At 33.4% G+C, this 25,206-nt stretch overlaps 1 protein-coding gene across 1 annotated transcript in view; it reads left to right on the top strand.

The window, feature by feature from the left end:
- Positions 1 to 25,206, top strand: part of LOC129220600 (protein unc-79 homolog) — a 144,637-nt gene that overhangs the window by 59,919 nt on the left and 59,512 nt on the right. The window contains exons 21-27 of the mRNA XM_054855029.1: positions 1,491 to 1,721; positions 4,388 to 4,604; positions 8,435 to 8,595; positions 11,350 to 11,498; positions 12,671 to 12,828; positions 15,775 to 15,956; positions 23,358 to 23,559. Of these exons, the coding sequence (XP_054711004.1) occupies positions 1,491 to 1,721; positions 4,388 to 4,604; positions 8,435 to 8,595; positions 11,350 to 11,498; positions 12,671 to 12,828; positions 15,775 to 15,956; positions 23,358 to 23,559 (1,300 nt within the window). The remainder of the gene's footprint in view (positions 1 to 1,490; positions 1,722 to 4,387; positions 4,605 to 8,434; positions 8,596 to 11,349; positions 11,499 to 12,670; positions 12,829 to 15,774; positions 15,957 to 23,357; positions 23,560 to 25,206) is intronic.

The following is a 25,206-nucleotide window of genomic DNA, read 5'->3' as shown; positions in this document are numbered from 1 at the left end:
GCATGGTATATTAAGTAAATTACTGGGGGGGGGGGGGAGGCATTAGCAAGGGCTAAAGCAGAAATACATAAAATTCACCGTCAGCTCAGTCATTTCCAGCCGAGGACTGCAGTTTCGTGCTTATTAGCACTCATCAGCCCAGCATAGGAATATATATATGTGTAGGAATATATAATAGGCAACTTAACAGTTGTTTATAAAAATGAATTCCATCAATTAAATCTTTTTTTTTTTTTTTTTTTTTTTTTGAGAGAGAGAGAGAAGCTCTTCCTGCAGCTTTACATTAATGCTGTGGATCTGACTTCTGAAGCATTAGCACAATATACGTTTCCAATGTTCTGTGTTTTTTGTTTTTTTGGGTTGTGTCTCATATGTGTAGGTATATATATATAATTTAAAAAGGGGAAGGACAAAGTTTATACATAAGGTACAAGAGTTGGGTACAAGGAGTACAAGAGTCCTGATGCAAAAACCATTCAAATTTTAGGAGTAACTTCAAGGTGCATCTATGGAGTGGAATGGAATGTCAATGAATCAATTAAAAATCTTTGATTGATCTGACTTTTAAAAGGTGTTAAATCTTTTCGAAATAGATTAATGCCTCGATATATCATTTTCAGCAAGATTTTTGACCATTCAGAGAGTAAGGACAGGTGTTTTCTAGAACCTTGTTTTTGTTTTCCGTGCTAGCCACTCTCGATTAAACAAAGGATTGCTATCATTTGTTATTTAAAACTTGGCATGTCCTCAATGGAAACTTTCCATAATTAAGTGAGCCTGTGGTAATAATTATTCAATGATATGGCAAGTCTGCCATTCTATTACACAGGATTTTTGAAGTGCACAAGCTATTATTGAAGGTCATAAAAATTTTCAGCAATGTAGCCCTCATGCCATGTTATTCCAAAATAATTAAATAAAAGTTTAATTTAAAAAAAGAATAATGACAATGGATTAACTTTAGGTATATTAGTAAAATTACAAAGTCAGAGTTCATGACCTCACACTATTCAGTTTTCCAAAATGTACTTAAACTGACATATTTCCAAAACTAAAGTTGTTCACTAAAATTTGAAATGAAAATCCTAGTTTATTGTTTTGCTGCAATCAAGTGTAACATAGAAACATTTTATAAAGGTAGAAAAAAAATTGTTGTGATTTTACGTTGAAAAGCTTCGCTGTAATTACTATTAACTGTAAATAGATCATGATTTTTTAAATTTGTGGCGGAGAGAAGCAAGGGGATGAAAGTGGACATTTTCAAGTTTTGAGCAAAATGTGTATAAAGTTGCAGTCCTAGATTTTTCTTAATTATTCTGTACAGCTTATACCAGAGACATTAGTTTTATCTCTTGCCCCGAAACAGAGGAGAGGTTCTCCTCCCATTTGTTCAGGTTATCTCCAATTTTTTATTTTGATTCTTACGTCCCTTTGCTTCTCACTGCCTTTTTTATGCTTTTTATATAACTTTTTTTATGTTTTTATTACAGTTAGAGCTTCAAGAGATTCCTCTGCATAAGGGTTTTGATGGTTCAGATGCTCAAAGTGTGCTGTTGCTGCTGAAGGCTTTGACTGATGCACCTTGGGAGGGAAGTCACTCTTGCCAGGAGGTAGGGGAGGGAAGCCAGTGTCTATTCTGTGAGGTGTGTGCCATTTTCTTCCAGCTTGCTCTGATGCTTGTTGAGTACTTCTCCCCTGTCATGGAAGTCACTATGGCTGATGTAAGTAACAACTGCATAAACTGGTAAAACAAAAGTACAATATTTTTTCTGAAAATAACAAAACAAACTGTACAGATTATTTTCAATTAACATTTCTTTTTGTTGCCAAAGGAAAATAAATACAAATATATTACAAAGTGAGTTAAACGGGACCATGGAGCACAACTGAACGCGACCCTATGTTTGTAGTTGCTCGGGGGACATGGCGTTTCTAATTTAGAGGGCACTGATTATAAGTTTTTTTTTTTTTTTTTGCAGGAGCATTCTCTAGTGATGCTCTAGTGCTCTAGTGATGATCTGAACTTCATGACATGTTATGTTTTACATGTTGTGCAAGCGTTGGTGAGCTTGTTAACAAGATTTTAAAATAAATAATTAATGAATTGAAATGAAACTTGTAAAATATATAGATATTTAGTGAAACTTTAGTAACTCAACACACGAGATAACTTGACATTACTTTTTCCTATGGTTGACTAAATGCTTATTTCAATGGGCAAAAACCTCTAACTCGAGCAGATCTAGAGGGGAGCCATTAAGGTCTTGGCCCCCTCCTGAAATCTTGTGATTGTAGGAATTCTTTTTTTAAAAGAAAAAAAAATGCAATGTTAGGATAAAATTTAACGCATTTATTTTACTTTAAAAGAAATTTAGGTCTTAATTGAGAGAGAAATTATATCCCTCTCCTCGAAACAGAACTATTATTTCCAAATTTTTGCTGTATCATTTACATCATTTCTTTGTTCCAACTTCATGACACTTAGACAACCTCTAAATACTGTTGTCTTCGGAGTACACCTATTGCTCACAGGACCAACGGGAGCCTAAATTTGTGTTTTTATGACTTTAATTTCGAAACTATTCTGGAGGAGATACCCCTTTTCCCATGCTCCTCCATAAATGCAACAAAAGGTAACCAAAAATTGCATATTATAGGACTTCAATTTGGGAAATTTTTCAACGAAGAGGTTAGCTTACCCAGCCCTTATCCCTTTAACTTGCCCAAAAGCAGCTTAAATGGTCTTCTTGGGGCTTCAATTACAAATGTGATGTCTAATAGTTCCCCCCTCCCTCCCCTTTAATATCCTGATGATAGCTTTCAAATGAGGTGTTTTGGGGGGAATCTTTCACTCCTTTCTCTGACATGTCCAAAAATTGCTTAAAATTGGGGTTTTAGAGCCTCAATGGCCAAATATTTTTAGGAAGGGGGGTTCCAAGCACACTGGCTCCCCCTGTAATGTCAGCAAGCATTGCCTAAATGTGCGTTTTTATGCTTAGCAGCAGAATAGCTGGAAGAGCTCCCACTCCCTCTCCCAATTTCTCAACACAAAAAAGCAGAATATTTCAGTTTTGAAGCACCATTTTTCAAAAGTATTTTGGGGTCAGCACCCGAACACTGACTTTTCTTCTTACATCATCAGCCTAAAAAAATGTTTTAGGACTCTAATTTTCCAAAAGTACTCAAAAACGTCAATTTTTGAAACATTTTTGAGGAAAATTCCATCTCCCCCCCCCCCCCCTCTATCACCTAAGGTCTCTAGAGATAAATGAAAATTTAATAACATTTCTAGGGTTGTTTGTTCAAAAATTTCGGATGGCTCCTCCCAAAGTAATCGGCTAGATCCGCCACTGCTCTAGCTTGACACATATTTCCAGGAATACCTATAAGTTGACATCCAATTGCTATTCTGGTTCAATTTTTGCTCTCTGTGCAGGTAGTGCAGCTCTAAAAGGCCAGGAAAGTGTTGGATAAATGTCTCTGGGGGAGGGGGGAGGGAGTTCTCTAGAGAAAAAAGGCATCATGAGATGTTTAACAGACCTCACTGATAAGAAGATTGCACCTCTTTTCAAAAATTGTGGATTTATTCCTCATGAGGTATTCAAATAATATTAGTTCAAAAGGAAAGAAAAGTTAAGAAAAAGGAAAGTCAATTTACTGGAATTGATTTTCATAATGTGAATGTTAAGCATTAGTAAGTAAGTGATACAGAAACTCTTTAAGGAATTAAAATTATGGAACCTCAGTGAGTTGATATCCTCTTAAGTCGACATTTTTTTATGCTTGCTTGGGGTGTTGAGTTATTGAGGTTCCACTGTAATTATATTTGACATGTCACAAAGAAATTTAAGCATGAAAAACGACACCCATAAGTTTACCTTGTCTTTGAATCAAGTATTTTACTGCATTTTTGAGCATTATTTTTACTGTAATGTTGCAAATCAAGTGTTTAAAGTTTCCAGATTTTTCAACTTAAAATCAATCTTTTCTGTTTTGTAAACAACTTTTATGTTTATTGATGTTCTGTAATATATTTTGAAAAAAAAAGCAAAATATTTTTGTAAATTTCTGAAGCTATTAACCCACTGAGGTCCTCTGTTGGATTCAGGCCGACCTTAAAAGTTTGCTGTTGCAATCTTATGTCAGGCAGTACCCAACATGTGTTTAAGCTGCTGTGTTGTTTTTGTGAACTTTAAATGCCATCTCGAAACACAATCCTAGGATACTTGAGTTATATATAATACTCTACAATCACATTTTATTATCTCTTTGGACTTACCTGGAGGGAAAAACTTTTTTTTTAAACTGAACCTCAAATAGTTAAGGCTAACCTTCTTGTTTTGACGCATTCAGAAAAGGTGTCTAATTAGTAGGCGCTGTTCTTTAGGTTCCCAGTGAAGCTTTTGTATCAGATCCAAAACTGGAAACTTCACCACAAAAGGCCAAAATGGAAAATCAGCATGAACCCGAGATGCATTCACCACGAAAAGAAGAGGCTGGCTCAACAAGTACCAAAGGGTCTGCTGAGACTCTTCTTGCTACTTCTGGAGAAAAGGGGGCTGCTTCCAGTTCAGAGCAGACCACAGTATTGCAAAGTGATTCAAGTATGCTATTTGAAGATATTATTTTCTAAAATTATTCAGTATTAATTTTTAATTGACAGAATACTCAAATTTGGACATAGATGTCTTTGGAGCAGCTCTTAATTCCACACAGTGTGTAAATTGTGAGCTGTATGGAACTTAGCATCTCTAAGTTGACAGCTTTAATAAAGGGCTGCCTTGTTATTCAAAAATAAATGTATAATAATAATTTTTGCAATTTGTGCTATAAACAGTGGCGGATCCACAGGGGGGGGGGCGATTGGGGCGATCGCCCCCCCCCCCAAACAGACTTCGTGGGTTTTTTTTTTTACTATTAGGTTGCATACCAAAATAAATCGTTTTTGTTTGAACACTTTCTGAAGAATAATCTAATTTTTTTTCAAATTCAAAATTTATACATTAAATTTTTTTCATTTATGCTCAAAATTTAAATGATAAATGTTAAAAATTGAAAGCGTATTTCCTTCTCAGCGTTTGTTTTATATCGTTCGAAGGTGTAATCATTCCTGCATATTTATAACTGGTGCCATACATAAGTTTTATTTTTGCTCCAGGGGGGGGGGGGTATTACATATTCCCTGAATTTGCGGTTTTTTAGTTGATTGATATGAAAAATACGGGGGTTTTTTTTTCTCCTTTATCTATTTGATAAATTTAATTATTTTATATAAAAATGTGAGTTGATAAAGTAGCATTGCTACGGTGGCGCGGATGGGTTTGCCCCAGGTGGCACTCGAAATTGATCTTCAACTTTTTTTGAAAAATTTAAATGCTTTAATTCTAAAAAAAATTCCCCAACATTTCAATTTATATTAAAAATTATTTTGCAGGGCGGGGATAAGCTGGGTGACACCCCCTAGAGTGTGACACTAAAATGAATATGAGAAATTTCGATGTTTCAATTCTGAATTTTATTTCCAACATGAAAAAAAAAATATTTTTTTTCTATCAAACATATTGGTCTCACTAGAAGGGCATTTGAGGCGGCTGGTACTCATATGGAGTGGGGCGGGGGGGGGGGGGGCGGAGACACCCAAAACGCATGTAAGAGTTCCGGAAAAATGTAAATACCAACAGAAATTCGCATATGTTTTATAATCTCTCAAATGCATTGGTATCAATACGAGGGAAACGTTTATTTCGGATGATATCCCTCTCGGGGGGGGGGGGGACACAATTTCGTTTTGTTTATGAATATTGTATGAACTTTGTTTCTTTCATCGAACATTGAATAAGGTTTTTTTTTCGCCTTCGGTTGATGGGGAGGGGTGAGGGGTGATAGCTCAGATTACCACCCCGGTTGACATCCAAGTTTGCTACGCCACTGATTAAGTGTAATTTAACAATGCTGTAACAGAATATGGTTTTTTAACAGATCAATTTTTTTTTTAATTGTTAAAAGATCTTTTCTGTCTCTTGTATTTCGCATTTCCTAGTAAAATCTTATTCAAACAAAAGTAAACTACACTTAAAACGTTTTATTTAGATCCTAAATTTATTTTAATACTGGTTAAATAGTGGAAAATTATGTTTTGTATAACGAAAATTAACTGCTTTATTTGCTTCTGGTTCTATCATAAAAGCAATTTTTGTTACAAGATTTATTTCGATATATCTTTATTTAAACTTTTGTTTCGCGTTTTTTTACTGCCGCTATTTGTAGTTATAGTGAACTTTGGTAGTTGCTTGTTTTCATTTTTTCTGCAATCATTAGACATTATTTTTATTCAAAAAATGTATTACCGAGGAGATTCATAGAAATGCCTCATAAATCCATGTCATATTGATCTCTGAAAATCCCACGTTACATTAGAATGGTATTTTTTTTCTTTCCGTAATAGGATGAGAGAAAATATATAAAAAATGCCGATATAAGGGAATGTATTTCCTTTATTTGTAAGACTCAATTTAAAAGCTCATGAATGATCTTCGCAACGAAATAGCTTTTGTGCGTCCGATACTTTTGAGCGCATGTGAGAACGGATGGGATGGAATCATAGGCGGCTCGTGGGGGCAACTGCCCCTCCTTTTCAAAAACAAAGGGGCACTGCCCCTCCATTTTTCTAACTTCAAAGTTATAGATCGACTGGAAAATGCTGGTGCTGATCGATTCACGTGTTTAAAGAAAGAAGAATTGACTTAATAAGGGTACTTTAAATGTTTGTCACGTTTTTTGATGAAAATTAAATTGGAGCTTTGAATCGAAAGAAGGAAGTCTACTGTTGATATTTGTCTCGAGATTTCAGGTCGTGTCCCTAGGTTTTTTTTTTTTTTTTTTTTTGAGACGATCATTTAACCAACAACAAAAAATACCATAGCCCAATTTTACAAAATTTAAAATAAAATAATAAATAAATAAATAAGGGCGCTGCCCACATCCCCCCTCCCGTGACTTCTCTGACCCCTTCCCCAAATTTTTTGTGGACCAATCGCCCACGGATAAAATCGCCCCCCCCCCCCCCCAAAACAGGCCTCTGGATCCGCCACTGGCTATAAATGTATATAATATATTTATTTATTTTTTGAAAAACATAACTGTGGACAAAGGGGTATTTTCAAGTCTGAATTAAAGACATAATATCATGCTATTGTACTCTTATTTCAATTACGTATGGATTTGGAAGAAGTGCCTTCGTGTTTGATTGCATTTAGCTAAAAAGTGGTATCTGTGTTTCCGGAAGGTTGCTTTGAAATATTTTAACCATCATATAAAAATTCATTAAAGTTTAAAAAATTCTTATGTGTTCCTCTTTTAAATTGTACGTGAATACTATAGGATCATACTTAAGAGTAATGTTTTATTTGTGATTGAACCATACTATGATTTCGTTTGCATGCAACCTCTTTCTTTCTGAGTGTTTCCTTTTAGATGAAAAAGAGTTTTGAAGATTGATATTATAGACTCTAGTTATTTAAAATTATTTTTCTTCCAAAAAATACTGAATTTAATTTCTGTAGATACTTTTTAATGTTAAAATTATGTACAGCAATTGACTGCTTTCTTGAGAGATTAATTTCAAGATTTTTCTTTCTCTTTTTATACCCTCTTTAGTACCTTGGTAAGAAATTACTTTTATTGTTATTGAGAAGTTCAAACACAAACGAGAACCCCCCCCCCTCCCCATTGCTATTTTTTGTGTCTTGCTAGGCTAGTGCAGATGTGGATTTAGAGGGGTTATTGTCTTCAGGAATCCCCCCCCCCTTTTAGGGACCATACAGAACCTAAAACTGAGCAAAACCAGAAGCTGGATCCTCTGTTGAACTTCTCCTAGTACGTTTATCAATCCCCAATGGTTATATACTGTCCTGTTGAAACTATTCACCCCATTGCAAGTAACAACTGCTTTCAGCAAACTATTCCATATGCTAACAACCCATCTGAAGTTTGAATTCTTCCTCGTTTCAAGATTAGGCTGGGATTTGAAAACCTTAAAACAATGACCTCTGATTGTGCTTTCTGTGAAAAATTTAACCTGTAGCTTTTCCTGTCCTAATAAACAGCTGACTTTCTTCTGACTATTCCTTACTCACTAGGCTATACATATTAGATCTTTTTGGTTCTGAATCTAAAGGTCCACTTCGCAAACTAGTGATCCTCCTTTGACCCTTTTCAAATGGGTATTGCCTTTTTTCCCGAGATAATCTGAATAAAACTTAGCAAAAATTTTTGGATGATGTGTTATAGAATATCTGTATTAATGTGTGTAACAGCACAAATATCTGTGGGTCATTAGAATCTATTTCTACTTTAGCATAAATCTATGCTATTTGTTAAAAGTGTGTATATTTAAAATGTTTAAATGCACAGTTAATGTAGAGAAATTTTTTAGCTGCTAAAAGTACTGGTGCAACATCCTCTGTAGCTGATGAAACTGAAGATTCCTTGCATTTTGTTTCTCAAGATGGAATGAAACATACCACCCCTGAAAAATGCAAGTTTGCTATGGAAGAGCTACCACCTCAGTTGCAGTTGTTCCATGTTCTGTTGAAGGTATATTTTCTTGATCTTCAATACTAATGAAAAAATCAAAGCACAGCTCGCAACTACAACTGGTTGACTTTGGTATTTGTTTCTTTCATGTTCCTTTAAAAGGGTTTTACTGAAGTCTGGAAAATGTTTGTTAAAGTTCCTTTTTTTCAAGGGTTGTTAAGAGTAAATTTTCGAAACATTTGCCCTGTGTGTAGGTCTAGCCCCCTGCCATGAGTGGTCTCGCTTATATACCAGGCTGTCACAATATGTCTATTTATTGAAATATCATTGCATTAATATAGTATTACACACCCCGTGCATGTGGCCCGTGGGCCACATGCACAGCAAAGCTGACTCATGCAGGCCATTGTTTTGTTCAGTGTTACAAATCAAAAACCAAAAATCAAATTTTCAAATCAAAAACTACCAATATCACAAAATTTCAGCCAAATATTCAGACATTGGTTTCCAGAAATCAAATGCAATTAATAAAATTAGCATCAAGTATAATAACATCATTTCTTGGTTTGCGATTTTCTTTCCTTTGCCATGTTTCCCCATGCTACTATGAAATATTTTAAACATTTTGAAATTGTATGTGTGTTCTGGCCAGAGAGAATCATTTTTCTACTTGGTGTGCCCTTAGATAAAAAGAGGTTGGGCACAACTGAATTTATTATTATATTTTATATTATTTTTTAAAACAATGGAAGACCATACCAGAAACTATTTTCTACATCTGCCAACTATTTCAGATACTTTTTTTATATTTCCCAAATGACGGGTCTGGTTAATGTATCTTGTATGACTGTACAGTGTCATTTTCATGGCATTCCTGTTTGTCAAGAAATTTGAAATTTTTGTGATTCAAGGATGAAATTTTTCCGGCTTTTGCCGGAATTCCAGCTTTTTTCTGTTGGCTTTTAAAACCTTTCCTACTTTTCCTCCCTTTTCAGGCCTTGTTTTTCTCAAAAATCGGAAAAGAATACGATTTTTTTTCAATTTTCGATCTCTGATTTCTTATTTTTTCTATTTTTTTCCCCTCGAATATTCATCCTCCGCGATATCTGCCAAAAAACGTGTGCTTTGGAATCATGCCAATGACGTCAAACACGGGCACTTGTTGCCTGCCTCGTTTGAAATTTCAATCTTTTTGCATCCTGCAAATATTTCAATTATTTTCAATGTTCGGTGGTTTTTTAATATTTGCTTTCTTATATCTGCTTATTTTATTCATCATTTCAATAATATTTTTATTTCATTAATTTATTTTAGAAAAAAATGCAAAAGTCAATCAAAAAATGTGGCTTAGCACCCGCACTTTCGAATTTTATTGAAACTTGGCATGATTACTTTTTTCCTGTATTTAAGAAAGTGTAAAACATATTTATGGTGAATCTCAAATGGTTTAGGCTTTACAGCCTGTTAAAAGTTTTGGGATTTCATGATTAAATGAGGCAGCTGTAAGTTGTTCATTTGATTCCGAAATTGCATTAGGAAGTTATTAAAAACAAATTTTGGGTTCCAATGCCAGGAAAAAGATAACCAATCATTTATATAAATATATATTTATTTATTTTCAATTCTTACTATGAAAAGTATGTTCTACCACATAAGGAAATTTTAGATTTTTCTCTTTGTTGTAAATTTTTACTTTACAAACAGACCTAATTTTAAAATTTATGTTCTCACTTGTTTAACCCCTTAACAATCGGATAATTTTCAAGAAAACAGTCATAAAATTGTCTATTTTTTTATTTAAGAAAATTATATAAAAATAAGTGTATGAACAACATGTGCATTCAATTTTTCATTTTCAATATTTTTTGGATTGAAATTTTTAAAAAAATTTAAATTTTATGAAAAGTCAACAAGCAAGCAGCAAAAATTTAAGAAATACGTCTTTTAAACATTAAAAGAGAATTTTATTAATCTTTTGTAAAATATAAGTAAAGATAAGTAAATTTTTCTTGTGTAGAAATTTCAAAGCTTGAGATACAGAGGCCAACATCACAATCTGGTAAGTTAGTACCAAAATTCCTTCCTGCATCTGCAATTACATTTAAAATCTGCAATTTCGTTTAAAATTGACTGGTGCTGCTATCTAGTGTATAAAAAAAGAAATAAATGTATTTCGGGTCATAGAAATGAATTGATTTTAATCGTTTCGCCGCGTTAATATTGCACACCCCAGCACGGCAATATCACGGGCGCGAGAAATGAAGATCGAAACCCCAGCCCGGCATATTCACGGGAGTGAGAGGAAAGGGGTTAACACTATAAACTCAAATGTTTTTAATGGAAAAAAATGTATTTTTCTGTAAAAAATATGAAAAGTTGACACTATTGTGTGATGCAGCCAAGATTCACCTCTAGCTCCCGTAACCCTTTGTTCTAGGACTCGGGTGTTAGAAATTGTTGCCTCTTTTTCAAAATTAAGATTTATTTAGGAATAGACACTCTTGTCAGAAATGGTAGAATGCAGCAAATTGTACAAAATTATTACTTATACTCAATTACATACTTATTACCTTTAAAACGGATAACTGAGCCATTTTTTATTGAATTTTTGAACACCGTGGCTTCTAGGTTCTATTTTGATGTGGTTTTGCATATCATCCCTTTCACAAAATTTTTTCGGTTATCATCACTTTTTACGAAATCGTTTTGGATTTCCTCCTTTTTGCTCTCTGACCACTCTCATCCCTGGATGATTCTATTTCATTCATAGATTTCCAGACAATCATTAATTTCAACCATACATTTATTTTTTAGGACCTCTCAACATTTGAAGATGCAGATGTTCTCTATCATATTTTGTCCTGTCTGAAAGTGATGTGTCTTCATTCTGAAGTATTGAATAAAGCAGCTCATAATCATAGGGACTTTTTGATTTGGTGTCAGGAGAATACGTTAGTTACAAAGTATGTATTTGTTTTTATTTTTTATTATTTTATTTCTAATTTCTATCAGGATTTCTTTTTCTTGCATACTCAGTACCAAATACTCAGTACCGATCTTCACTGGGGATTGCAAATTGACTAGGACTAGTCTAGCTGGGCCCAGAACCTGTTGCTGGTCGTCACTTTTGTATTTGTATTTGTAAATGAAAGAAAAGTTTTCATTCATGTTTATAATTTGAGTTCTCTAGACTAAAATGCAGAGAGCATCATGTAAAATATTTTTATTATGTATCCTTGAATTTGACAGGATTCAAATTGTTTTAAAGACTGAATATTTCATTGCTTTTTAAGGGGGGAAAGGGAATTTGGTAGTAAAAGGTGAAAAAGTATTCATATTGTCACAATTCAGGAATATTTATTTTAAATTTAAATGAGTTAATATTTATTAAATTGCTTTATTTTTTAGTAGCTTCTTCTGTTTTCCTTGCTTTTGCTCAAAATTTAAAGCTATAAATATGATTTAGAATAATTTTCTGACTAAAATCAAGGCTGTGAACATTATTCACGCAGAAAACGGGTTGAGAAAGAAATTGCTGTAATCAATAAAATGTCAACAAAAGTATGTACTTTAAACAATCTTCTTTAATTATATTGTAAAAAAAAATAATATTAACAATAATAATTGCACAGAAAGAACATTTTTGTGAAAATAGGTATGTATTTCTCATCTGAGTAAACTCTTTGGTTGAGTTTGTGTATGATTTGCTTTTTCAAATAGTTTGTATAATTTTATATATATCCTGGTGAACTTCCTAAACTTCCTGGTGAACTTCTTTCCTTCAGCGGTGATATATCCTAAAATTAACTTTTCTGTTCACAGTTGCAAAAAAAAAAAAAAGAGTTTAATGCTTATTTGCAATCTACCAAAGCTTATACTTGAATGCTTGTTTTCATATTTGCCATGTAAATCTAAATATTAATAGGTATGGCCTCTCTGTCCAGTTGGCGAGTCCAGTCCATGTACAGCTTTGGTGTTCTGGATCACTGATGGCTTTTACTTGTACTTTTGACTTTTGTGCAGTTTAGACATGAGACCACTCAGCTTCCACACCGTTCTACAAAGATGAATATTCAAATCTTCCTTTTTTCCACTTCAGAGTTTGCCAGCAGCTCATAATTTGTCTTTTTTGCAGCCTCTGGAAGTTGCTTCAGGTAGAATTTTCTCACATTGCGCAACTGGTGACGGGCTTGCTTCTCCATTCCATCACACTTCCATCTGGATCCCATATATTCTGGAAAATTCTAGAAAAAGATTTTCACAATGAAGATTGGAGAACCAGATATGCCGCCGGTAAGCTGAGGGTAGAAACCCTCGCTCACACAAATTTCATCCTCATATAGTTTTAAATCCATCTTATCCAAAGTATGGTTTCTTAAATAAGTTGTTTGGAATAATTGAAGCAAGAACTTTATTGTAAGCATGCATCTCTACATAGTATAAAATGAAGTCCAGAAAGCTTCTGTTTGTGTGAACGCGCAATACTCGAGAACTACACGGCCGATTTCACTGAAATTTTCACAGTATCTTTCTTTTAGCACATGAAAGGTTTGCAGATCAGTTCAAAAAAAATTCGATGAGTAATTCTTTTTTTATTCCAATTTAGGCCCAATTTTCACATGAATTCCCAAACATAGGGGTCAAAAATTACTTTCACATATTACATATCATTCGAAAGGGTAGAATTTTCCACGTTCTACGCAATTTGTTTCAATGCTCTAACTTAATTACGGCAGGAGTTATTTGTGTTTTTAGCTCGATTTTTTAGGCTTAGCTGAAATTTAGGCAAAAAGTGAAGGAATTGTCCCACAGTTTTATTTTTGACGCCATTGGAAAAAGCTATATTTTTTGCATCAGATCTATCTTGACCTATGGTTGAAAAACTAAGTTTCTATCTCGAAAGAAAAAGTTACAAGCCTTTTTAAATCAAGTTCAAAAAATCTCATTTCCATTCAAATTGTTAACCATTTTCTTTTGCATTTCAATTCCTTAAACTTATTTTATTTTGTGTTTCCGTGGTTATGCTTTTTAAATCCATCTTTCTTGATTGAATTTCTTAAAAATATTTTAATATCTGTCGTCATTGTTTGAAGAAAATTTTGCATGATGTTTTATTTATTTATTTATTTATTTATTTACTAGCTGCATTGCATTGCACAGTCTACCTCGAAAATAAAAGTTATGTAAGTGACACATGTTCAACAATCAGGCTTCAATTAGAGAGGAAAAAAAAACTAAATTTCCCGTCAAAATAATCATTTTTAAAGAAAGAAAACGGCAAATCAAAAATTCCCGAATAAATGAAACGCAACACCTAAAATCCAAAAGAAAGAAGACAGAAGATAAATCTTCACTTAATAATCAAAAGAGGAAATTTTTACCTCAAAACAAAAACAAAATTTTATTTAGTCACAACCAAGAAAAAAAATGGCAACCTTCTGAAAGCTAATTTAAGATGGGATCGCGCAAATGATAGTTTTCTGAGTTGAAATTTCTGTTTCATTGGGCTTAGCAGTGCTTTTTAATTTTCTCCTGGTCATGTTACAGCCTTTTTTTTTTTTTTTTTTGAAATTCGAAGGAAATGAAGAAACTCTTTGGGTGTTTTTCGCGGGCTTTTGAATGGGACCTGAATTAAAGAAATTGAATAATTATTTTTGGTAGAAAGAGCCGTTTAATGCCGTTTTGGGGAGGGGGCTTTAAAATTGCAATTCGAACGGTTTGGTTCTTTTTTGGAATTTGAAAATGCCCTAACGTTCCTTCTTGGGTGCCCACGTACCGCTGCCAAATTTGGTCGATATACGACGTAAACTGGATTGGTATAGAGAACATGCACACATACATATATGTATATTTGTTTTATTTATGTAGATTTAAACCTGATTGTTGAATGTACATTACTTGACACAATTTTTATTTTCAAGGTGGACCAGGCAATGCAACTATTTGTATTATAAAAATGAAGTACTAGCTACAAATTCTTAGTTTTTTTTTTTTTTTTTTTTTTAATTTAATTTTTATTTTATTCTGAAAGAGCTTGTAAATTTGCAGCTTTCTTGCCAAAAAAGAAGCATTTTTAGCTGTAATGTGCCTTTCATTATATATACTGAAAGTTGTTTATTTATTAATTTTTAATGTTTCTATCTAAAGATGTTCAAAAACTAACTAAAGGAATTTAACTAACAAAAAAATTACTTATATATTTCCATATTGCAGTTGTCTATATAACTTACACTTTTATGCCAGAGATGGTGCATCTAATAGGTTATGGCATTGAATAGATCATTTCACAAGAGTTTAGAATGTCATTTTTTTAGACATTCAAATAATCAAAAAATACAAATAGTTTGGATTTTACAAATTCTAATACTTAATAGTATTTATCATCAATCTGAAATAAATATTCTGCACTATCAAATGTAATCTATTAATCGTTAGCTTAACTGCTTCTGTGTTACATAGTTTACTTTCTACATGTGCAAAGACAATTTGTTAACATTATGTATGCCTAAATGAAATGTTTACCTTTGTGTAATAAGTCATAAATGTAATACCACCATCAAAACTGAAAATAGCAGTAAGAATGGCAGATATATGTTTCAGGTTTTACAAGGAACATCTTTTAGTTTTCTTTTTCACCCACAAACTGTCTTCTTTTGCATTGAAAAGGGAGCTCCTTGTGCCTGGAAATATGTGTCTTCAATTTTAACTGCTGTTAATGTTGTATTATGTGCTGCTAACGGAGAAAAGTTTGTGGAATATATAATTTTTCAAACACAAATTTGATATATTTATGTATTAATTTTTTTCATTGTTTACTTATGTATTTGTTTTGTTTTATTTCATTTCTTTTTTTTTTCATTTATTTTTATTACTTCTCTTTTATTTATTTAGTCATTTTTTTAATTATCAAAATTATCATTATTATAATTATTTATTCATTATGTAGGTAGGAAATAAATAATTGAGTACATCATCAGTAAGATAAATGATGTACAATAAAATCCCCAAACCACAAACTTCAAGGGATAACAAATTTTGTTCATTAAAGCAGGAACTTATTTCGAATTGAATTTAGCCTATGTAATAGCCATTAAAATAGGGCTGATCATTTATTTTGTTGTAAAGGTACTCTCTGTATTGAGATTTTACTGTAACATATTTTGTATTGTGATTGCAGAGATCTTGCATTTATATTCAGTATTTTGTAATCCTTATAATTATTTCTTTTTCCTGATTAAGTGGAGAAAGTGACCATGATTGCACATTTTGTGGATCCCTCGACCGTGAAGAACAGCCCCCTTCTGCAGTCCGCCCTGGCCGGTGCATTTTGCTACCTGGTTCACAGCTTGGATGACGAGCAGCCGACTATTTCTCAAAGGGCACTGCTGAATCTGGAGAGCTTGAAAACACCTTCTCTAAAGGTAAATTCACTTTAATTATTTTTCTATTTTCCACATATATATTTTTCTTGTTTAAAGTTTACTTTTTTATTAGTGAATATTTTGCTTTCTGCTCTCTTGTGCACAGATTTGTTCAGTTTGTGGCGTACAAGGTCATCATTACGTGGACAATGATTGTCTGGGTTGAGATTTGAACCACGGACCTTTGTGATGCTAACCGAGTGCTTTAATTACAGAACGGAAAGGACCTCAAGGTTTGGGTGCAAAGTTAGGTTATGTGCTCTCAGACGTGCAAAACAAGCTTATTTCCAAGATGCTTATATCCATTAGGGCTCGACCGATGGCATTTTTTGGCCGATGGGCCGATGCCGATTGTTCAAAGATGGCCGATGGCCGATGCCCTATTGTTTTCCTCCAAATGGCCGATTGCCGATGGCCGATGTTGTTGGCCGATGGCAAAAAAAAAAAAAAAAAAAAATCTAACAGAAATAAATTGATAAGATTGTCAGGTTTAAAGAATCATGATTCATTTCATTTTACTTTCTTTCGACGAATAAGGAATTGTAATCACAAAATATATATATCAGATTTCGACCTAAATTTATATTTTACGATCACCCAATTTAAACTTCACAAGTTTTTTCGCCACATCTGTACATGCATATGTACCTAAGAACATATAGATGACCGAAATTTCCATTTTGAACTCATCCTTAGTTAATTATCGCAAACTCACTTGTGATGTGATGTCTTCATCCGCGTAAACTTGCGTCACTCAAAAACGTTATGAAATAGTAAGTTGAAAACTCATACGTACGTAGTATGATCTAAAAGTTTGAGGCAAGCTGTATAAAACCTTACCCTGAATAGTTCACATTACCGAAGGACATCTATCTACAAAATTGTCACTTTGAACGACTATGCACTTCTGCCAACTTTCATATAGCTTTTAGAAGCACTGGCAGCCTGTTTCGCAACTTCCTATAAGGCTTTAACTTCATCGTGAGGAAGAAGGCGACTTTCATGCTGAGGACGCACGGTTTGGTTTGTCAATACTCTGATATGACAAACAAATAACATAACGTTTCGTCGGACTTAGCTCCGTATGACTTTTACCTGTTGTCTGCAAAAAAGATTTGCATGGGCGCCGCTTTCTTCCGTCAGGAGAAGATAAAGCTTCATCACAGAAGGTAGCGAAAAATGGCTTCCATGAGTGTTTCCAAAAGTTATATGAACGCTGGAAGAAGTATCATAGTCCCTCATGGCGACCTTTTGAAGGTGGGTGTGTTATGTGAATTATTCTGGGTAAGGTTTTATACAGCTTGTCCCCCGAACTTTTGGATCGTAGTACGTAAAATCTGTATAGGGTGTAGTTATGTTTTTCCTTTTTTGACTGCTGTATGATGGAAGACAAAGAACAACAAAAAAAAAAAAAAAAAGAAAAGAATAAAATAAAGAAAGAAAGAAAAAAAAGGAAGAAAAACAAAGAGACTGTTTAATAACCAATTGATTTTTTTTAAATTGAACATATAACTAAGATTTCAGTAATATTGTCAAAATGTATGGATTAGGTACATTAAACATAGTTAAAAAACATTAAATTATGTTTTATCATTAAAATGAAAATTAAGAATAAAACTATAATACCGTCAACAAATAACGCAATTAAAGTGGAAAAATTGCACGTAGACATTTTTTAGTCATCAAATTAAATAAAAAAGGTAACAGGTAAATTTCAATATTAAATCATATTAGGAATATTTTTATATTTATTTAAAATTTATGAATAGAAAAGTTTGCATTTTTCATAAAAGCTATAAGAGTGACATAAATTTTGCTGAAAAAAGAAATAGCCATGAAAAGAGCAAGGTTCTTAAAACGCAACTACAATAAACAAACTCAATATTTACACCAAGTTAATAACTGAATATATGTACTACTTGATCTGATGTTTGCACACGTAATATTGAATAATTTGATTGTTTAATCTTTTATGAAGCACTACGAACAAGTTCAAATTAAATTTTTCAATTTAACAATAATTTTCTGAAATTTCAAAAATTGCATAATAGAAAATCCTTTAAACTTTTCTATAACATATTATTAAAAATATGATGAAAACGAAAATAACTTATTCATTGATTTTATATAAATACATAAAAATAGTTACTTATAACAGAAAAAAAATCGATTGCTATTCATGATGCAAAAAAGATTTCGCATTACGAAATATAGGTGAAACAAATATAAGAAATACGCAAAATGACATTTCATGACCAAAATAAATAATCGTTAAATATGTAAGAAATGCTTGACACGACGAGGGTGGGTTAGGAGGGTCACCATTTGATTTTGGGGTAACTCATAACATTAAACTTTTTGGCCTCATGTTTTTAGTACAGAACCGCTACCACCAACGCCTCGGAAGAGTTTCTGAATCTACTTCAGCACTTACGAAGAAAAAATTCAAAAGTCCCTTTGATTTCCGAATTATGTCACTATTCAAAACGTCTTTAATCAATTTTGTTAGATTAATTCTCTAAATTTTTCCTAAACAAAAAATAAAGCTTGAAAAAAAAAAAAAAAAAAAACTCTAATTTTTATGAATGGTGTTACTTTTAAAGCAACTCAAAAGTACAACTACAGTTTAATTTCAGAAATTGAGGGGGTGGGAGGAGGGGCACGCAAGTGTTCTCGGAAATACAAAAAATAGTCGTAAAAAATAGAGTTCAAAGTAATCATAAACATTGAGCAGAAAAACTCTTTTAAAACTTGCACCCGAGTTTGTTTTGACGCGCAGGCGCGATTTAAAATATAGCAAATATTGCAATTGTACGAGAGGCCCCATAACCGTAGGGGACCAAGTTACAAAAATGCTTATGATAAATGTTTTACATTTTCTATGATAGAGAAATAGGGGTCCCAAAATGTACTTAGACGGGCCCTAAACTTGTAGCTCCGCAGAAGCGATACAAAAAAGATTCATACTACAAATATCGAAAAATTAAAAATTACCGTCGATTCAACGAGAATCTAACAAAATGAAACAAAACCGGTTTAGCCATCAAATATTTGTTTCCATAGTCTCCAATTCGGCAATATATCACCAAATGATCGTCAGTCTGAGGCGCTGTATTAGTTTTGCCTTGAAATAAGTAATTAATAGCCACAAAAAATGAGTAAATAGGCTTTTTAGAACAAACGATTGAAAACAAGAAGAGAATTGCACAACTGGAACGTATGCACATCCCACACGCGAAAATTTAGCCTTCTACAGCTTACCATTTTTGAGTTATGACTTATGAGAGATACTTACGTACATCCAACCGCAAGAAACAACGCAATAATTGACTTGTTTGGTACCTGAATACAGTATTAAAAACTCTTTCAGGGGTGATTAAAATAAAAATTCATACTGAAATTTAAGTAAACAATTTTATGTGAAAACAATAACTCACTTTACTTTGTATTAAAAAGTAAAACAACAAAGGTCCTTTTTTTTCCCAAAAACATCAGCCAATTCCATCGGCTTTTCGATGTTTTTTAAGGCCGATGGGCCGATGTTTCCTGCAAGTTAGCATCGGCCGCCGATGCCGATGCCGATGGCTAAATTGTTGAACCATCGGCGCCGATGCATCGGCCAGGCCGATGCATCGGTCGAGTCCTAATATCCATGCTAATTTTAATTTTTAATTCAAAATCTTTTACCCTGAATTCATATGCCTCAACACACCCAAATATCTTGGGGCAGTGAAGTTTTAATCTTTTAGTACTGTTTCTGAAATATCTTTCTCAAGTAAACCATTGACTAACATGAAGAATAATTTTTCTGTGCCTTAAAAGCACGCGTTTCTTTTTTTGAACAGAACAATAAAAAACCGGTTAAAATGCAAACACATTAGAGACACAAACTCATTGCTATAACTAGATGGACTAACTCGAGAAAGTCTGCCAAGAGGTGGGAGTCCTGCTATTTCTGGGAAATATTCCATTCACTTCATTTCAGTTCTTGTGAGAATTGTTAACAAAACTACTCTAAGTAGCCAAAGTCCTGTACCCAAACATCGAATGTGTGCGGGAAAATTACAAAAGAGTATCCAATGCCTGGATGTATCAAGAAACGGAGGAGGAGGCAGCATTCCTTCCAGAATGTATCATGAAAAAACTTCAGTCGAATGGAAACATCCAAATATCTGCTCGTTTCAAAGGCCTGATAACTTTTATTAATATCATGGCGAATTGACTTTATTAAATATTTGTACTTAATTCAAATACATTTTTCTTGCGATGAATTGAAATATTGGGTTCTAAGTTTTACTCGGAATTTTTTACGTACATTAGTTTGTATAGGAATAAGTGTTTTCTTTGAAAGTAACTACTTGATCTCTTTCGCCCCTGCCCCATTGTTACTATTACTTTTTTTTAAAAACTATATTAAGAGTTGAATCCTCGCAAATAAAGATCTTAACATGTGTTCCATTTAATCCTGTTCTGCGGGGGTAAATCAGAAAGCCATTAAAAAGTTATGTATATGAATTCAAACTGTTCAAAATGTTTTGTTTTTTGCTTTAAAAAGTAAGAACAAAAGAGGACCAAAATTTCTAGTCAAAAAAGTCTTGAAAATATCTTTAATTATTTTTTTTTATGTTTAAAGTTTAAATTGTTCCAGTTCACCCCATATTATCAGGAATTATCAGATTTTTAATTATTATTTTTTTTTTCCATGTTTCTTTGCACTTTTTAGTTTTAAGATATTTTGTGGTAGGTTCTACTGTAAAAGATCATACTGATAACCCCATAAACTTATAGAAACACTTGTTAAGTTTCACTTGAAGGAAAAGAGGGTGGTTTTTTCGTATATGTTTTTTCTTGTGCTATTGCTACTACCAGTGGCGGCCCTAGCCTTTTGCATGGCCCTGGGCAAAGACTTTTTTGCAGGGCTCCCAGTAATGTTTGTATTAATCATAGGGATGTCCATCGCAAGACTATTGATCCACCCCCCTTACACACACACACAGTACGAACAAAAACCCTAAAACCCTCAAAAAAAGTGAGAAAAAATCTCTAGAAGCAGCATCCTCAAGATTTCAATGACTCAGTTTCAGCCATGTCTTCCACCTGGTTTGCACCCCTGTTAATTTATAAATAAAACAAATGTATATTAATATAACTTAATCCTAATTATATCTAATTAAAATTAACTAAACATTTTTTCTTGATATGTATGTCCCCCACAAGTATACATTTTATCATTGAACTTGGAGGGAAGGGAGTATCAGGATAGTGATTCAAGGACCACCTTAAGTGCCATATATAATATCTTTAATTTCAGAGAGTCTGGGGGTTTTGAAAATTTTGAAAAAATTTGATATAAAGTTCTGCGTTTTGAGGCCTTTTAAAGCATAATTCAAATTACAAAATATCAGGAAAAAATAGGCAAATCAAAACTTTTTTATAAGTTTCACTCTTTTGCAAATGAAGAAAATGCAAAATATATTTTTTTTTTATTTTTAGTTCGACAAATTGTTGACATTGATAACAGAAAGATGAGAAAAGACAATGCATTGTCACTTGCTCTCATTACTTTTGGTAAAGTTGATTTTTGATCATCACCAAACCCAACGACAAGTAAAATAATCATTAATAATAAATGCATTAAACTCTTAAAAGAAACGCGGAGTTTCAGAAGGAGTTTTAGAAGATAGATATCTCGAGAGTTACATCCTTGTCATGAAAACAATTTAGTTTATACTAGATAAGGAATAAAATTGAAGCATTCTTTAAGTAGACTGAAAGACTTATTTAATTATTTTCAAGGAATGCTGAGCAATTAAATTTATTTAAAGCACTTCGTTTGCAATTTCCAGTCTCTGACATTTTAATACTTTATTTTATCGTTTTATCGATTTTTTTCTAAACTTGTAACAAAATTCTATTTGGAGTTTTTTTTTTCAATTACTGTAGATGTATATTACTGTTTACAACAATATTTTATTTTGAATACAAGTAGTGTATAAAATGAAAAATAATAGAGGTAGAGCAATATTTTTTTCTTGTTCTAAACAGATTAACAGTATACAGTAGAAGTAAGATAAAAGCAAGCAACAACAGAAGAAACTTCCAAAATACTGAATTTGGGATCAAATAATTAACAAGATATGAAACGTGAAAGAACTATGATTCATACATTTTTTATGCTGCAAGTAGCAAGAAGCTGAATTTGGCACAGTTTGGTCTTCCCCCTTCCCTTCACATCAAGGACAGATACAAGGGAGGGGGCGATCGCCCCTCCCTTGAGGGTTCCTGCACCTAAAAATTTTGTTAAGTTAAAGTTCTAAAATGCAAGTGTAGGCCATCTTTGACAATATTAAGGAAAGGAATAGTTTTCGAATCTCCCTCCTGGAAACTTTTCGGAATTGAAGTTTCAAAAAGGCGATTTCAGATGATCTTTGTTGATCTGAGGAGGCCTTCCCCCCAAGCATTTTGTAAAATTTAAGTCTTAAAGATGCGGTTGTAGACATCTTAAGTGGTGTTATTAAGGGAAGGAATGGGTTTAGTGACTTTCCTCCGGTAATTTTTCGAAACTGAAGTTTCAAAAAAGCGCAATTTTAGATGACTTTTGATCATATTAGCTGGAAAGGGTTTTGAAACATTCCACGGAATTACTACGAAATTGAAGTTCTAAAACGCAATTTTACAACTTACAACAGAAAAGGGAAGGAATTTCGAAGACCTACTCAGATAATCTCTATATTTTAGTTGTATTAGATAAAAATATGTTTACCCCCCTAAAGTATATGCAAATCAGGTACACAGTTAGAAATTTTAAAATTCAAGGTTTGTAACTGCATTTTCAAAATGTTCAAGGTTTACGAGCAAAGTTTTACGAAAATGAAAGGTTTTTTTTTTTTTAACTTCTCACTTTTTTTTAGGAACAACTCTTGTAAGGAACGAATCATGTAGTTTTTCGGGAGTAGGTGACCTTCAACAAAGCTGGGCCTCTAAGCTGTTACTTGTTTAGCTTATAGGTAAATCCTGGCCTGCTAACATCTGTACGTCAAGTTAGAGACAAGTGCGGTAGAGGGGTGGGGAGTCAGAAGAAATAGGACAGCTGCATTAATAAGTCGAAGTAAAATGAGAAAAATAAATTTCTTGCTAGTCTGGTAGTTGTAGCAGCTTTAGACTCTCCCTTGACTCTATTCTGTGTCTGCAACATCTACTGGACAAGATAGAAATAATTTTTTACGCTTTATTGCGGCTTATAGATGCAGCTGTCCCACTTCTCCCTCAGTCCAATTCTTCAAGACTCTCCCCTTATTATTGTAATTTGTAATGCGTGAGTAAATAAACCTTTGAGAAAAGAACATTTATATGAAATGTATCATAAATCTTAAGGGTACAAGAAATTGTTTCATTTTTCAGCTTTTTGTATGGTGCATGGAAGTTCAATTTGACAGCTGTATTCCCGACCGTCCGATGGTCCTGCAGACAGTTCTACAGATTCACAATCACCTCACTGGAAAACGTTTTCTGACCTGGGACTTTTTTCTGAATCGTTTTGATACTCTGTTCCTCGAGGACCAGATACGACTCGAAAATCTTGGAGAGATATCTTACGTTAGAGGTGAGTTTTTAAAAAAAAGAACCAAAAATGTTTGATAAAAAGTTGTTGTTACCAGTGCTATACAGTCAAACCCTCGTTTATCGCGGTTAATTCGTTCCAGACTTGACCGCAATATCTGAATTTCCGCGAAGGAGGTCTATTTCAGGAGTCTGTATATATTTTTCTAATTAGAGCGCATAAAACTTACTTACGGCGATTCAAATAGGTTTTTATCATAGTTAGAGACCCCTAGACATGAAACAGCACCCTTAGCCACCATTACATTTCTATTACTTAGTATATTGCCAAAATATAAGAAAATTAGATATGTTAGAAATAATAGCTATCACATTGTTAATTATTGGGAAATAAACTACACGCACACACGCAGTTCTTATACACTACTAATAATCTATGAAAAAAACCTCAACTTGTTCGATGAAGAATCAATTGCCCGTTAGTGACCATAGGTGCCCTCCACTCCCTCTACATTTACGTGTACAACTTAAAAAGCTACTACATTGTTGAACACCATTTACAGATGTATTTATCCCCTAGTAATAATACAGTGATTTATACTTTCCAGTTAGTGCTTAAACGGTTAAAATGGGATTCCCTACACTTTCTTCAGCGATTTTATACCTCCACTCCCCTCAACTAGTACAACTAGCCCCCTCAGACATTACTTAAAAGACATATACTTTGTTATTCTTTTGTAGAAAAAAGTTTACACGAGCGCATAAAAAAAGGCTATTTACTATATTTAAAAAAAAAGAAAAGAAAAGAAAAAACCGCGGTGTAGTGAAGCCGCGAAAGTTGAAGTAGCGAGGGATGACTGTAGTTGGTTTTTTTTTTTTTTTTTTTTTTTTGAAGGGACTCAGCAAAAGTAAGATGATTTAAAAGCCATTTACTTTACATATCATTATTTTTACAATGAAAATACCAAAGTTTTTGAGGGAATGCATTCCCTTGATCCCCCCCCCCTATTGCAGCACTATTTGTTACATATTCAGTCAAATAATACAAAACCTTACTTTTCTGCTCTCCCTCACATCCTTTCCATGACGTTCCGTATTTGTTTACATCCATATTTCATCAAAATTTGACGGTCTTTGCATTTGTTCAGAGGTGTGCGCACGGGATTCACCAGGGGTACCACAGTACCCCTATTAGCTCAAACAAAAAAAAAACTGACAAGATTACAAGTCCAGAGCACTATAATGTTTTGCTGAAAGGTGCAGGCAGTTGATATGAGACCGAAGTTGCTGAGGCTGACTGTTAAGGAAGCTTCTTCTAATCAGGTTCTACATCACACACCCAGCTTTCATCATTTCTCTCTCTGTATACGCATTTCATCTTTGTTCTGATAGTGAATAATTACGATAGTTAGAAACGGTGCTGCAGAGAGGAATAACTTTTAGTTTGTGAAATCATGTCGGGTTCTGAATTTGAATAGGAGCTCTTTTCAACACCCTTCAAATGATTTTTGCTCCCCTTTTTGCACAAATAAAGTTCATAACATTTTAGCACTTTAAAAAACATCAAGGAATGTTCATGAAATAGAAATAAGGATGCTTGTGTGAAAATTTAAGGTGCTTAGTAGCGTATGTATGGAGTCTAGCGTCTCTAGTTAACTTTAAGGATGACGCCTTCCCCCCATTCCTCCAA

Source organism: Uloborus diversus, chromosome 4, assembly GCF_026930045.1.
Source record: "Uloborus diversus isolate 005 chromosome 4, Udiv.v.3.1, whole genome shotgun sequence".
NCBI lineage: Eukaryota > Metazoa > Arthropoda > Arachnida > Araneae > Uloboridae > Uloborus > Uloborus diversus.
Note: the sequence above shows the minus strand (reverse complement) of the source record. Positions and strands in the feature narration are given on the sequence as shown.